Source organism: Haplochromis burtoni, unplaced genomic scaffold (assembly GCF_018398535.1).
Source record: "Haplochromis burtoni strain Fernald_Lab_line unplaced genomic scaffold, NCSU_Asbu1 Contig_257, whole genome shotgun sequence".
In the NCBI taxonomy this organism is placed as follows: Eukaryota; Metazoa; Chordata; class Actinopteri; order Cichliformes; family Cichlidae; genus Haplochromis; species Haplochromis burtoni.
Genome location: NW_024582618.1, coordinates 454,789 through 470,267, shown reverse-complemented (window position 1 = coordinate 470,267; position 15,479 = coordinate 454,789). Strand labels below are relative to the sequence as shown.

Here is a 15,479-nt window from a genome sequence, read left to right as displayed (position 1 = left end):
ATGGAAGTTGACCTGCTGGAGACAGACTGTCACGTGTTGGACCCGCTGCCTCTTGCCAACTGCACAGTCAGGCCCAAAGTACAGACGGTGAGACGCAGAAGCTCTCAGGCTTCGACTCCTGTAATTCAGTCGATATTAGTTCTGATCAACCTACTTTGATTCTTCGTTCTCTTCCAGGCGGTAGAAGGAGACTGTGATGTGGTGCTGAAGAAGGTTGGCGGTGTTCTGAAGGTCATTGCATTCAAGTGCAAATCAGAGGGTAAAGATCACAGATGCTGCTCTCATCCAAATGATTACAAAGAACAAACCACAGCAGTGTCCATACATACTGCATGTGTCAATAACCTGTATGTGACTTTCCTGCTCGACTTGTAGTATCCACAGAGGATTTGTGTTTGGGCTGCCCCAGCCTCCTTCCCCTCAATAACACCGATGCGCTGGATTTTGTCCATGCCTCTCTGACAACCTTCAACAACATGACTGTGAACACGACACACGTTCTTCTCGAGGTTGGAAGGTTGTCATCACAGGTCAGACAGTCAGGATACTTTTTACTAGATGTAACACAGCTGCATGCTTTAACCTGCAGCTTTCAGTTCATCAGTGCTGTTTAATACTCTCAGGTTGTGTCTGGTGGGCCCATCTTCATAACAGAATATGTGGTTGTTGAGGGAAACTGCACCGAGGTTCCCTGCGTGCCTCTCAACGATGCCATGGCTGTGAGTACACAGTAGTAAAAGCACTCAGTTTGTTTTCAGGCCTGTTGATCTGATCTGAGATGGAGAAATGTTCAATCAGGTCACCAGATGTTGAAAATGAACAAAACTGAGAGCTGTGCCTCTCTCTCCAGGCTCGTGGGATTTGTACAGCCAAAGGTACAATCGCCCAGCACAGTGTGGACTGCAAGATGTTCTCCACTCTGGTAAAATACTGCATCTGACTTCTAATATGTTCTGATTCATGAAGACAAAACAACATTCACCATCTAACGTTCACACAGAAAACATTAAGAACTGTTTTTTCTCTCACTGATGTCATTTTTTTTAGATTCCCATTGTAGATGCCAACAGCACTGCAGCTGCAGCACATGAACCACTACCGCCAGTGGTTCATGTGCACACACACGGCCTGTCACACAAGCACGGCCACAGCCACCACAAACTGACGGCTCTCCACAACCCCCATCAAAACGTCCTGTTATCTGCAGAGTCAGCAGAATCAGATGAAGTTGTACCTGTCGTCCCTGCTGCTGCTGCTCCAGCTGCAGATCCAGCTCCAGCTGCAGACCCTGCTCTCGCTGCAGATCCTGCTCCAGCTGCAGATCCAGCTCCAGCTGCAGATTATGACTCAGCTGGAGAATCTTTATGGAGTAAGGGCCAACCTCCTCACTTCAGGAAGAGAGATGTATCTGCTGCAGCTGCTGCTGTGGTTGATGCTCCTGCTGTTCAAACAGGACCAGTTACTCCCGTGCCAGTCTGCCCAGGAAGAGTCAGATTCTTCTAAGTGTCCAAGTCTCACAGACTCTATACTTGCTTTCATTTGTAGCAGAGCACCTTTGATATGTGAGCCATGTCCAGTAGTAGCAGTAGGAATAATTTGTTTTAAACTGTCAAATCAGACAATCATCTGTGTAAAACTGAATGTCATGCTGATCATTAAATCTTCAGTCAGTGTGTTTAGAAATCAAAACAATCGACTATGTCAGTACATTTACAGGCCTAGTGAGCACACTTATATGTACCATGATGCATTCAGTCATCCCTGCAAAGTCTTTCAGAACAAGTGCAGAAGTTTACAGTGCATTCAATCCTGCTGTGAACCCGCTGACACTTCTCATACAGTCATGGAAGAAGAACATACACACACACACACACACACACACGCTTTTTAAAGATTTCATTACACAGTATATTTTACTGACAAACATTGTGTGCTAAAACAAATGAGAGCAGTGGAACACTTGATTTTCAAGTTCACCACACAAGCACTCATCCACCCACCCCCAGGCAACTGTTTATGAATGGGCAAATTCCATTTATTGCATTTACGAGAACGGATCAATGCATATCATGCTAAAGCACAAACAAGCTGGACAAACAGGTTCAAAAAAGGCTGTGTACCTTCCAAGTGTAAGAAGCGGATATTATGGCCCCACTGGGTAAACTGATTGCAAAAGCAGCCAAACAGAGGTCGTCCGTCACGACCTACGTCACAGCAGATATGAATTCTATGCCCTTCTGCCCAACACACACTCCAGAAAAAAAAAAGTTCAAAGCACACGTTTTGGGTAGTTGCACTATTTATTCACATTGCTAGAAATTGCTGCTTTCATGCTTCCAACTTCAATGCTTCTTCTGAAGGAGTTCAAGAGACATTCGTATGAGTCCAAACAACAAGGGTAAGGAGTTCAACACCTGCCTCAGCTACACACTACCACCGGCTTAGTGATCAGCTTCTCAGCCCCATCCTTGAAACATCTTTTGAGCATTATGGGGTGGAAACCTGTTGCTGGAGCCTAAAGGAGTCGAGAAGTCTTTAAAGGATTCGTGGAATTTTAGCTTTAACTGTGCTGCACCTAAAGGTGGCTTGTAGAGGGGAAATATAAGTGGAGGGCCATCCGTAGTAGGAGAAAGGAATGGCAGACCGGAATTGTTAATGTCATCATTATCCTCATTTTCATTTTCATTATCATCATCATCATCATGGTTAGCATTACCAGGCGAGGGAGTGGGAATACCTTCCTCAAGCCACTTGGAGAGTTGTTCATTTCCCTGCAGGGGCTTAAAATTCAGTGGAGTCTGATGTTTACCATTCTGCTCTTTTGCAAGATTTTGGGTCATAAAATTTAAATCAACAGTCGGATCTCTGTAAAGCTCAGAGGAATCCACGAAGCTGTTGGGCTCCCTGCCTGGTGGTTCACGCTGTAGCAGCACATAATTCCCAGAATAGAAATTTAGAGTCTGCTCATGTTTGGAGTTTGAGTCACTTATGAATGGTTTTAAATTGTTCGGGAACACAGAGTTGTTATAAGTGGATACAGGAGCGTGCTGAAGCCTATCGAAAGGAACCATAAAATGATCAAGTTCCTCTCCAGGTGATTTATTGTGTTGCTGCTGTGAATTTGGGTTGTTAGACATAAAATTAGGCCACGTTGGACGGCTCAAGTTCCCAGTCAATAGTTGACCGTTTACCTGCACTGGGGACTTAATGTTATTCAGCTGATATCGCCCTGCTGGGTCATAACCTGAAGGCAGAGGTTCTGAGGATTGGCTGTGTAGATACGGCCAGCGGGCATGCAGTGAATTAGGTGCGGGGTTCACGCGGTTCAGTGGTTCATGATTTGCAGTCCAACTTGGATCATTTCCTCGCGGTGTAGTATGGTTGCCATCTGGTGGCTGTAAATATAATTGCTCCACATTTTGAGCTGGAAAGGGGTGCAGTGAGAGGGGCACAGAGGTGTAAGATGAGGCAGATTGTGCTGCTTCAGTCGGCTGTTGAGGAAGTCTTGCAGAACCCACGCCAAACTCAAAATATGAAGCTGTAGGTGGAAATGAAAGATCTGGAAAAAAGTGAGGCACATCTGCATAACTGCCAACTCTAGCTGGAGTAATATGGAGAAGCTGATAAAAAGTCATTTGTGTACAGCAGTTAGACAAGGAGCACACAGGTTGCATATATGCAGAGCTGAGCTGAGGATCTTGCGGGGCTGTATAACTATTGACAGTTATTGGAATTGCAGATTCAGGATGTTTTTGGTCACTGGGTTTAGCAGCACCCTGTGGCTGCAAATAGGTAGCAGAGGGTAATGTCACAGGCTGTAGCAGCTGGAGCTGCTGTGGGTAATAGAGCTGGTTAAGTAGGTGATGCATCTGACCCTGTGGATATCTGAGAAGAGGTGGTGTGCTTTGGACTGGATTTTCCTCATTTGTTCCAGCTGGTGTCTCAGATATTTGACAAAGTTTGTGCACTTGTCCCAAAAGACTTTCAGCTGCTGATGCCAAAGCAGCATTTGGATTTCTGGCAGGCTGATTTTCAGGGCACAAGTACATTTGCTGGTGTACCTGACGCTGAGGGGCTTCAGGCTGTGGTGGCTGAGGAACAGTGGAGGGGTTTGTAGCAGGCTGTACTTCGGGCTTTGGTTGGGGGTAGAAGTGATAGAGTTGGGAAAGTTGGTTCTGTGCTTTGGGTTCTGCTTCCTCTGATTTTTCAGGTATTTTGTGATATGGTGGATGATCTTCAGATGCTGAAGGCTGCGAGTAAAAAGAAAATGAATATGGGGGTTTCTTGTCTTGGCTCGCAGGAGGTTCCTGAAGGAGACTAGGCCGTGGGTTGATTGGGCTGGGAAGCAAATGTTCTTCAAACTGACCTGCTGGTGGTTTAGTTATTAGTGACAGTGTAGGGGCACGTGGCTGAGAATAAAAAGGGGAAAAATGTTGCCATCTTTTCCCTGCATCAGTTTGGACAACTGGAGATGAAGCAGGTCTAGGATTCACTGCAGGTGCAGCAGGTGTATTGACCAGACTTGCAGAGTAAAAGAAAGTGGGGTGGAAAGGACGATCCGTATATTCTGGCCACTGATTCAGCATATCTGAGTTCTGAGGAAGAACCGCTTGATGAGGATCATGAGGAAAAGTCGACGCATGCACACCTTTGCTCGGTGTTTCATTTTGCCAATCGGGATCCTTTGCCGGGTTTTCTGTGAATTCAGGCTGAGCTGGTAATTGTGATGGACAGGAAATTGTTGCTTCTCCATCTCCAGCAACTTCCAGAGTATACAACCCATCCTGAACAGAAATACAAGTTATCTTTCTTCCTAAGAAAGGGAGAAAAATCAAAAACATGCACAACACACCTTTTTCTCTAGGCAGGGCACATAATGAACAGAGATGACCACACCTTCAGGATGTTCGACTGTGCTGAAGCCACATCTGTTTGAGGCCACGGTTAGTGACTCCCATTTACCGTTCACTGCAAAATAAACGGCAGGCAGGAACTCACCTTAGGTTTCCTACTCCTAAAGTCATCTTTTGGCAAACTAAGCTATCATTTAGAAAATATAGAAAGCCATATAGAAAGTTAAAAAGTTTAGACAAAAAACAAAACACGCACACTGGAGTTTGGACCATCAGTTAACTTTAAGAGAATCTAAAATACATGAAATTAAGTGGTTGTCATAGTCACACAGGGTTTGGAAAAAGTATTTGTAGGCCAGTTTAGCCAACATGTCATGTCTTTAGTGCTGGGCTGGTTTAAAAACAAAAACAGAGACATGATGAGGACCAAAAACTCACACTTAACTTTAATATTGGAGACGGGCAGGGTCCACTCTGTTTTTACAAGCATATCCGCAGTATTGCAGGTGACCATCGGAGGATTCAGTGACAGCGAGCCCATGAAAGGGCACGACATCCTCACTGGTATGCCCCACCAAAGCAGTGGGAGAACATAAGTGTCCTCCTGAAAGCAGCAAGGAAGCTATTACGGTATACATAAGCACGTGGTTAAAATGTGCAGTGCCTTCAGATCACAGTGACCCACCTGGAGAGCGACGAAGCAACCATCATAGGGTGCGACTAGGACCAGATCTCGTCGTGTCGAGCTGATGGTGTAACCGCAGCTCGAAGGTAACTTGGACAGGGGCAAAGGAGACAAATGGCTTCCTGGGGGAGACGTTCAGCAGGAGGAGGGTGTAAAAATCATTACATGGAACTACTACGCAGACCTTAACATAACTACTTACCCCTGTCCACGAAAAGCAGAGATCCAGGGGTAGAAGCAGCATCATGAACCTGAAGCGTCATGGAGTCTAGCGTACATTCAACCTTTGGTTCCATCTTAAGGAGTCGTTCCATTGCCTCCAGGTCGAGACCACGATATTGTCCATCTGGTTGTTTAGCTTCCTCCCAGGCTTTCAAAAGTAGGGTTTGAAATTAGTTTTAGAAGGTATGCAGTCGTTTACTAGAGGCCCTAAAACACTATGAACACAAAATCCTTTACAAGCATAAGAGACCAAATGTTGGATTTATTACTTTTAAAAGCCATGGCTCACTTTCAATTTTAACTTTACGTACCCACGTCTGCCTGGTAATCTGTTTCAACATCCCTGGTGTTGTTTGTGGTCTTGTTTCTGTTGGGTTTAGGACCTCGCAGCAGCTTTTGCCCAATTGAAAGTTTTCCATGATGCTGATGACCTTTAGCTCCACTTTGACTAAGCGTTGAGTTTCCACCTAGTTCATCCAGGGCTTTAAGCCTCGTCAGTGTTGCGCATTGACAAAGTGAAGCAGAAAACAAAAAGAGCCCAAAATACAGTGAGCCATTAACACCCCTGCTCTCTCTACACGCCATTGGAACAGAGGAAAAAGCACTGCCCCAGGACTGTACCACAAAAACTGATCAGTCCTCTTAGCATGTAGTGCTAAACCTGGTCTTAATTTTGACTAATCAAACACCTAACCACAGCAGCTGGTGCCAATGGCGCAGTTAAGAGCAGGAGGTAGTCTGTGGCTCTGACAAGACAACAAGATTTACAACAAGTTACCCTGCTGCCATTTTTCTAACAGAACTTTTTTGCTGCTCGGTTTTCCTTCGGCTGAATGATGCTATACAGATTATATTTTATGGTAATATAATTCTTCTACAGCTTGTTTAGTGGCCAATTTTCAGACTTTTTGTTGCTTCATTTTGTGTGAAACATCTTTGAAACTTTTTTAAAAGAAAAATTGAATAAAATCTCAAATCAAAACTCCACTGCAATAATAAATCACATATGGATTGTGTTGCTGTCCGTGTCTCCTTTATTCTGGTCAAAGTGTGGGTAGTGTGGGTTTGGTGGGCAAGCAGCAGCTGTACTAAACTCAATACTAAGCAGTCAAACACTGTTTAGAACCACAAATTTTACTGAAATCTAGCGCTCGTCCCGAGTTTCCAAATTTGAGTCCCACTCTGAGGAAATGTGCCTGATATGGTGCATATCTAAAATCTAGTGTGTTTCTCTAGTGTAGCAAAAACACATGCAGCTAGTTTTTATACAAGACAATGATGTCGTGAGACTTTTTTTTTTTGCCAGTGAGAAAATGAGTAAAGACATGACTGATTTTGTCTCAGAGATTTAGAGCTGTGTAGCCAGTTTATCCTTCCTGTCTAGCATGTTTTCTTTCCTTTGGTTTGATTAGGAACTGGTCTGAAAGTAAGACAGATTATCACCCAAATCCCATTTAGATCAACACTTTATTTTATTGTTTTAACCTTAAAAGTTTGTCCTTAGCTACTGAAAATACCAAAGCAGCCCGAGCAGATCAAAGCGATTTCCCTTTGATGGCAGCCTGCAATTTATTAAAACTCTGTAATTCCTACAGATTTTAGTCATTAAACACTTCAGCAAGTTTATTTCTGGGATTTGGCAAGACTCAAGTGCATTCTCCTATTAAAGAGTGGAATGTGATAATTCACACATTAAGTGTAGCAGTAGCGTTCTCCTGTTTGATCATAAGATCTAGGTCAATGTTTTCCCAATCAGAGTATGTACTGTTGCTAATTCAGTGTATCATTAGCACAATAAATTCAAACTGCCCCAGTTACAGCTATAATCACTAAAACTCCTGATTTACTCCATTAAACAAAGATTGAAGTGATGAGGCAACAGACTGGACATACTGGCTTTCCCTCTGGTTGGAATAATGTTTATTTGATCTGTCTGTAAACAAGACGTCTCATCGATGCATGGCATTTGAAACAGCAGATTTTGTGGCAGAAGGAAACTTCCCACTCAAAGAAAAGTGGACAAAATATTCCAAACTTTTTTCCCCCCCGTCGTTTAATTCTGTACATATTCCACAAAGTCTGGAGATTACTGATGCCAAAATATCCCTTAGGAAAAGTGCCATTAAAAGTTACTTCTTGCTGGGGCAGCAGTTTAAAAATCCAACTTGTGGTAGCAACAGATCATCAGATATTGATTTTTTTTTTTTTTTATGGCACAGAATACACAGTTATTCTCAGAAAAAAAAAATTCACAAGACAACTTACAAATGTTCTTATTCCAACCAACACCATTTTCAATATGTTTAGTGTACACAGCATCTTTTTTTTTTCTTTTAAATATACTTCTACGTACCGTACTATGACAATTTGTGAATACACCTTTGATGACTAAAGCACAAGGCAAATAATCCCAAGGCGCTGGAGCCCAGCAGCCTCAGTTTACAGTCAAAATGCATTCATACTGTAGTACAATGACATTTCAGTTTCATCGGTTAATGAACAAGAAGTTAGCGACAAATCAATTAGTGATGAGAAGTTTAAGTAGTGTTGAAGTCTAAAGAAGCAGTTACATGTTTTACAGTCATCTCAAGTAGTCGTCTTAATGATTTACAGTCAACAGGTGATGCCAACAATCATCCATCAGAATAAGCTGAAGGAGCTCTGATAACCCTTTTATATTGACAATTGGTCCAAAGGGAGGGAGACTTGTGGGGGAGAGGGGTGTGTATGCATGTAGTGATTTTACAGCAAAATTTACAGATAGCAGGAGATGACAGACGTCTCAGCTGGCACAGAGGTGGAATGTCTGCAGAGACTCCCGAAATATAGTGAAGTGAGACGACGACCTCAGTAATGGGTGACCTTACACAACAGCCCAACACCACATCGTTAACTTTTAAGACCACATTCAGGTACAACAGCAAAGAAAAGCATGTGATGGAGGGTTGAAGAAGTTGTGCGGCGAGGGCGGCGAATCGGTACACACATACAGGACTTTAGAGGAAGTTTGTCATTTCTTTAATGGAAGCAGATGAGAAGATGGTTTTGGCTGGAATACTGCGCTAGGACAGAGGAGGGAGCCGGGCTGGGATCCAAGTGTTACAGAGAGTATGCATGCAACTTTTAAATGCCAACATGCTGATTTTAAAAAAAAAAAAAAAAATTAAAAAAAATAACCCAGCATCTTTTAGTAATGCTCAAAAGAAGGGGAAAGAAAATGCGTAATTATGCACCTTCACCACCATCACATGTGTACTTCCTGTTCAAATACTAGCCACTTGCTGCAGTGAATGTTATACAAGGCGAGTCCAAATTTGTTGAACGCTTTTATTACACTTTGCGATCATATTTGATGCACACTTGTGGTTAACATTTCAATGAACATGCCATTACTGTAGTGTCAGAAACATCAGAAGTACAATGTTTAAGTGGGGAACATTAAAAAAAAATAAAAATAAATAAAGAGGGTGGTGTTGGGAGGGTTAAGCAAACAAAAGGTTGTGTATAAAAGTAGACTGGATAGGAAGTAACACTGTATGCCACCTAATCCTGGAAGTAGTGTCAACACAATACGGTGAGTGGTAGTGAGCTGCTAAGGTGACGAACGGGTGGAGAGGTTGCTTAATATCCAGACTTCCTCAGGTACTCAGCCATTGCATGTGCTTTCTTGTTAAGATTTCCACCATGGACCGCCTCCTTTCCCATGACTATAACCAATACTGGAGCACACAAGGAAAAAAAGAGAAATGAACAGAATTGAAGAGTCTCCCTCCCCCTACAGGATGGATGGGGGAGGGGGGAACAAAGGTGACACAGCATCTTACCACTCTTCATTGCTATTAAAAGTTTCCAAGACATTTGACTGCTTTCAGGAGAAATCTTAACAGCAATATTTCTTTTCTCTTCTTTATGTCCCTCAAATTTTAGCTAAGTGAGCTTGAAATCATTAAAACCCTGAATCCCTCAAGTATTTTGCCATTGAGTAAGCCTTCTTATTCAATCCGCCTCCATGGACCCCTTCTTTGCCCATTACAAGAACCAAAACTGGAAAAGAGAAGAGATAGAAAAGAGACAGTTAAGAAAAAGAGGTAAGAGAAAAGCAGTAAGAGTGTTTTCCCCACACACAGGTTCTACTTGGGCGGGCCGCTCAGGTATATTAACAGCTACCTAAATGTGCCTGATAAATGTTTTTGTTCAATTTTATTTTCCTCGTTGAGTCCGACGTCATCTCTGATCAAGTTAACACTAGAAAAATTTCTGCACTCTTATTTTGAAAGGTCAGTTGCTGATAACCAGCAAGCACTGACCATTTCCCTTCGCACGTTTTCTCTGCTGCAGCTTTCACCTGCTGCTCAGTGGATGTGCTTTTGAAGATCCACTGTGAGCTGGAGGTTCACACCTGCCAGAACCTGTAGCAGGTGGAGAACTGGTTTATGTGGCGCTACACCGAGCTCACTGAGGCTGCAGGGAATAATAAGGGCTACCAGCTACAGTCTAAAAACTATGGAGTCATAGTTCAACTGCAGTATGAGACTCACTGAAGATACAGCTGATGACATTGCTTAAAAAAAGAAAAAAAGAAAAACCCTTGGGTCAAAGTGCAGACCCAAGTTGCATAGAAAATGCTTATAATTTATTATTTAAGACAGCTCCTCCCACTTTTACACACACACTTATCTCCCGCCACAAGTGGAACACAAGTATGTGGGAAACACTTTTAGAAATGTGACATCTAAGGATATTCAACTGAAGTGCAGATTTATTATTAGCATTATTCATGTTGCTACTTGACACAATACAGCCTCTACACATGTCCTGTGTCACTGAACCATTGATTCAAATCTGCCAAATGCATTAACCATAATTTCTAGTTCTGTTAAAGACAAAACAGTTACGGATGAGTGAGCAGTTTCCTGCACAGCCCTCGTCTTCAGTGCACTTTTAAATATTGGTGTGTTTTGCACTGACAAACTGCAGGAAGACCAGTGCACTTGATTAGACCCATTTTCTCAGCTTCTGCTGACCTCTGCGTTTACCAACAAACCAGATGTGATTCATCAGTAATCGCGCAAGAGATTTAGGACAGAATCGCTCCTTTTTTGAGGGTCCTGGCTCTTTCTGCTAAAGAAAGATAATACCAAAAAAGAAAGACACTAATCAAGGTGCACTGTACCTTCCATACAGTTAAGACTGTAGCACCTCCATGCATGTGCTGTTGAATCAAATGTGCGCATTATTTCTTTGACTCCTCAAGTGAGGAACAACATGCAGAGAAGTAGAATAATAGGTGGAAATAGCTCGTGCTTAGGGAAAGAAGAAAAAACAAAAAAAAAAACAACACACAAAAAAAAAAAATACAACTTATAGCTGAGGACAAAACAGTAAATGAAAACAGAATCTGGTTTTCATTGCAACCAGTGTTTCTCACCTTAGCACCAGGTTAGTCATTTTTAAACAAATCATTTTCAAGTGAGAACTGATTTAAAAGTATTTAAATTTTTTGGATGTGTGCAATTAGATGACACACAACACAAAAAACCCCCGAAACCGTCAGATCACAAGAACTTTGGTGAGAAACACTGAACAATACCAGAAACCAAGGACCACAAAGGCAAATTGAAAGAAGCGGGGATATCGTGGCTTATAAAGCTGTACTAATCTTGTAATAAATGCAAACACTAGAGTAACCGTAACTTGAGTCAAAGATGCTAAAACCATGTGTTTGAGGCCTACAAAAGATTTAAATCATCAAAATAACACAATTTTCTGCCAACACAAAACTTGTTTCTTCACTAATGTTAAACTATTTCAGTAGTTTTGGCCATCCTGTATCATTTGACCTTTATATTCTTAATTAGTCATTTGTTCTATAAACTATTAATGAAATATTGGGAAAAATATAACTTTGTGCATCCTGTAGATCTTATTCTGGCTCAGGTGTGGATTACAACCATAGCCATGAGATAAGGAAGTGATGTCATGCCGCAAGAGAATGAGCCTGACAAATCTAATTTAAGACATTGCTCATACCCATGTGTTTATGGGAAACAGTAGTGTCTTAGCCTAAGTATGCATTCTGATAGCTGTAAAAAGCTAACCCATAAGATGCCTTTACCTTTGCCGGCTCTTCCCACAGAGATATTGTATGTAGGTTCTCCTCCTTGGCTCTTTGTCCTGATATCCATTGTCCAGTCGCCCTCATCCTGGAGGCTGTCTCTGAGGACTGAACACTTCTTTGAGCCCAGAGTGAGACCGCTGGTATAAAAGGTCTCCCTGTCCTTACCGATAAGGACGTCTATTTCCTGAGACTGAGGAGAGAGAGAGAGAGAGGGGCAAACAAAAAAAGACACACAAAGCAACAGGATTGAGGCGATATTAGTCACATGCCCAAGACGTAGATGTGGTTCCAGTTACATGGCAAGCATAATCCCATTTCAAATAACACAGTATTATTAGGTAGATCAACTTTAATGCATGACTTCTATGCACACATGAATTCCACACAATAATAATTGAGGGCCATTTTAAAAGAATTGCACATGTCTTAACTTTTGGGGATTCATTTCCATCCTTGTAAACACTGTTTTATAATGATTCTTTTGTGAGAATTTGGTGATTTTTTTGCAAAGACATATTCCAATTCTGTTCTGGGTGTCAGACAAAATGATAGAGGCCCCAATTATCTAATATTTTAAAAAGGCACAGAGAAAAACAAAAGGTATATTATTAATAGTAGCATTCTGGCACCGGTCACGTGTGACAAAACAGCGGCATTAGGAATTACAGACTAGCATCAAGGGAAAGGACCGCGTTGGAACCCATTCTCTGGATCCTAACACGCCCTGTCCCCAAACCAGGCGATAATATGATCGGGATCCTCTGCCTGCAGGGACTAGCGGAAGTAAAGCGGCGTCTATGCACCGGTCTACCGCTCAAGCAACCCCAATGAATGAACTGAAAACGCTCATTCCCTATTAAAAGACGAGCATTTATAATTGCACTCGTTTCTTGCTCGCACTGATAACAGTGCGGGTTTACCCCAGGCTGAACCAAACACCACACATTAGCTTTTAAAAGCACCCGGAGCCGGTAAAGCAGCAGCTTAAAGTTAGCTAATCAAAGCAAGCGTGCACACAAAAGCATGCACGCTCCCTTCAATCAGACACCGTCTACTCACTGGTCTTAAATTAGCTAAGTGTTGTTTTACCCGGGTTCCCTCACCCCTTTATTTTGATTATTACAAGAGAGGACGCCATAATCATCTATTTGTGTGTGAAAGCCATTATACGAGAAGCCTTCTCTGAACCACATGAGGTCTAATCCCAACGTTTCCTTAGCTAGAAAAAGCCGACACAGGCCACTGATGAGCTAGCCAGCTAGCCCATAAGCTAGCTCGGCACCGTTAGCTCGTTAGTCGCTTCGATCCTGCGAGGTAACGGTTTCTGCGCTCCTCGGGCTGGTGAACGTCTGCGTGACAGATAACATTACTGCCAAACGAAACCACACTCTCACACCCCCAAACGAGCTCGTTTTGACTTCTTACCGTGATATTGTTGAATGTACCACCGGCATGTGCTGCCCAAACATATTTGGCGTCCATATAACCAACAATGGCGCTATCCTGACAGCTGCCATCGGCCATCAGGTTTTCCACGTAGCTTTGCCAAGACATTTTCAAGAAACTGATGATATAAATATATTTAATTTAAAAAACTACACCTATTTTTTAGTGTTGTCGCCAAATAAGAGGCAAGACAGAATGAAAGAAAGCCCGCAGACTAATTTAGAGTCTCCAATCTAACCCACACTTCGACGTTGAGCAACGCGAAGGCTGGGGCAGCAAAGAAAGCCAGGGCAGTGAGGCAGCGGCTGGGTGTAGTCCGTATCAGATCACTCCGCACAATGAGCTCCCTGGCGCTTTTATGGCAGCAGGCGGCGGAATAAAGAGGGACTTATCAGCTCAGCCAACAGTCAAGTCTGAGGGAATGCCGGGGTGGAGATTTACTGATTCTTCCATTAACTTCAAGTGTTTTCATGTTGTATGGATGACATGACAAAGAGCGTCAGACCAGACACCGTGTGGGCTTTTACCCGCAGTACACAAAAACAACACGCACTGAGATGCACGTGTCTGATGGATTTCGCGATTATTTTCTCACCTAACGATCCTTCATATTATTGCTACTTAAAATCTGCATTCACCGGCCACTTTGTTAGGTACACCTGTTCATCTGCAAGTAATTGCAAGTATCTTATCAGCCAATCACATAGCAGCAACTCAATGCATTGTAAATATGGTCGAGACGACATGCTGAAATTCAAACCGAGCATCAGAATGATGAAGAAAGGTGATTTAAGTGACTTTGAACGTGGCGTGGTTGTTTGTCTCTGTATTTCAGGAAAAAAAATATCGGGGTTTGGGTTAGGGAGCCCCTGTGGGTGAAAATGCCTTGTTGATTTCAAAGGTCGGAGGATAATGGCTAGACTGCTTTGAGGTGATAGAAAGGGAATAATAACCCAAAAAGGCCATTCATTATGTTCATTATTCATAATTCATTATATTCTGAACACACAACACTTTGACCTTGAAGCAGATGGGCTACAGCAGCAGCCAAAGGGTGCCACTTCTGTCAGCTAAGAACAGGAAACTGAGGCTCCAGTCAACAAGATACTGGAAAATGTTTCCTGGTGAGTCTCAGTTTCTGCTCCAACATTCTGATGTAGGGTTAAAAAAAACAAAAAACAAGAAAGCATGGCTCCATCCTGCATCGTATCAATGGTTCAGACTAGTAGTGGTGGTGTAATGGTGAGGGGGATGTTTTCTAGGCACACTTTAGGTCCCTTAGTACCAACTGTGCATCGTTTAAACACCACAGCCTACCTGTTGTTGAATGTGTCCATCCTTTTTTGACTACAGTGCATTCATCTTCTGGTTGCTTCCAAGAAAGATCATCTCAAATTGCTTACTTGAACATACTAAGTTCACTGTACTCAAATAATCCCCACATCACCAGATCTTAGTCAAATCAAGCACCTTTGGATGTGCTCATGAACGTGCAGCCAACAAATCTGCAGTAACTGTGTGATGCTGTCATGTCAATAGGGGCCAAAATCTCCCAGGAATTGTTTTAAACACCCTATTGAATCCAAGGGATGAAGAATTAAGGCAGATCGGAAGGCAAAAAGGAAGTCTGACCTGATACTAGCAAGTGATGACTACTGAGAGATATAAACCAGTCTCCCCTAAGAAATCTGATTATCTGAGATAAGCAACCCGTATATTTATTATCTGTGTTCTGCTTGGGGTCCTGGAGACAAACTCAGAAGCCCAAGACTGCTTACCATTATCTTATCAGCTTGGAACTTTTCATGACATGATTTTAGATTCTTTTATGTGATTAATATAAAAAATGTGCTCAGATTCTAGCTAACACAAATATATGGAAAATTAGAATTATGTTTGGGAATTACAGTGGAACGCCTTTTGCTCATACTTATATACATTACCACATCTATTTGATCAAATATGCTGTACCAGTTGGACAAATCATTGCACTCGCTTTAAAAAGGTTCAGGATTGTGAGATTAGTACTGTTTTTACTTACACTATTAGAAGCATAGCTTTGTTTGTCTCAGACTAAAAAAAAGACAATTTCTGCATTTAAAATATGCTTTTTCTTTAAAAACAAAAGTCATCATTCTTGACTACTTAAACATTA

The 15,479-nt window shown here is 42.3% G+C and overlaps 3 protein-coding genes across 6 annotated transcripts in view; 1 reads left to right on the top strand and 2 right to left on the bottom strand.

Annotated features, from left to right (window-relative positions):
• Positions 1-1,577, top strand: part of LOC102308640 (alpha-2-HS-glycoprotein) — a 5,857-nt gene extending 4,280 nt beyond the window's left edge. The window contains exons 2-7 of the mRNA XM_005939077.3: positions 8-87; positions 178-259; positions 376-530; positions 624-719; positions 851-922; positions 1,048-1,577. Coding sequence (XP_005939139.3) covers positions 8-87; positions 178-259; positions 376-530; positions 624-719; positions 851-922; positions 1,048-1,503 — 941 coding nt within the window. The 3' untranslated portion in view covers positions 1,504-1,577. The remainder of the gene's footprint in view (positions 1-7; positions 88-177; positions 260-375; positions 531-623; positions 720-850; positions 923-1,047) is intronic.
• LOC102309356 overlaps positions 1-7,513 on the bottom strand; it is a 9,836-nt gene extending 2,323 nt beyond the window's left edge. The window contains exons 1-6 of one of the 3 annotated variants that reach the window (XM_005939079.3): positions 6,072-7,513; positions 5,741-5,908; positions 5,539-5,660; positions 5,292-5,457; positions 4,853-4,968; positions 4,128-4,784 (exon numbers count right to left, since the gene is read on the bottom strand). In XM_005939079.3, the coding sequence (XP_005939141.1) occupies positions 4,128-4,784; positions 4,853-4,968; positions 5,292-5,457; positions 5,539-5,660; positions 5,741-5,908; positions 6,072-6,345 (1,503 nt within the window). In that variant the 5' untranslated portion in view covers positions 6,346-7,513. Of the gene's footprint in view, positions 1-4,127; positions 4,785-4,852; positions 4,969-5,009; positions 5,458-5,538; positions 5,661-5,740; positions 5,909-6,071 lie in introns of those variants that run through there. The other 2 variants (XM_005939078.3, XM_014339015.2) reach the window with 2 other exon arrangements.
• Positions 7,514-7,653: 140 nt separating this feature from the next.
• Positions 7,654-13,960, bottom strand: LOC102308122 (profilin-2). 2 transcript variants are annotated; one of them, XM_005939074.3, is made up of 3 exons: positions 13,304-13,960; positions 11,876-12,068; positions 7,654-9,804 (listed from the first exon to the last, which is right to left on the bottom strand). In XM_005939074.3, the coding sequence occupies exons 1-3, from the start codon at positions 13,430-13,432 to the stop codon at positions 9,707-9,709; spliced, it is 420 nt and encodes a 139-aa protein (XP_005939136.1). In that variant the 5' UTR covers positions 13,433-13,960; the 3' UTR covers positions 7,654-9,706. The 2 variants fall into 2 exon arrangements, with proteins under 2 accessions (XP_005939136.1, XP_005939135.1); XM_005939073.3 differs by having other exon boundaries at positions 7,654-9,479; positions 13,304-13,954.
• Between the last annotated feature and the right edge of the window lie 1,519 nt (positions 13,961-15,479).

Coding starts and splice junctions, on each gene's coding strand:
- LOC102308122 (XM_005939074.3), bottom strand. CDS start 13,432: ATGTCTTGGCAAAGCTACGTGGAAAACCTGATGGCCGATGGCAGCTGT. Junction 12,069..13,303: donor GTACATTCAACAATATCACG/GTAAGAAGTCAA, acceptor CTCTCTCCTCAG/TCTCAGGAAATAGACGTCCT. Junction 9,805..11,875: donor TGTGGGAAGAGCCGGCAAAG/GTAAAGGCATCT, acceptor TCTCTTTTCCAG/TTTTGGTTCTTGTAATGGGC.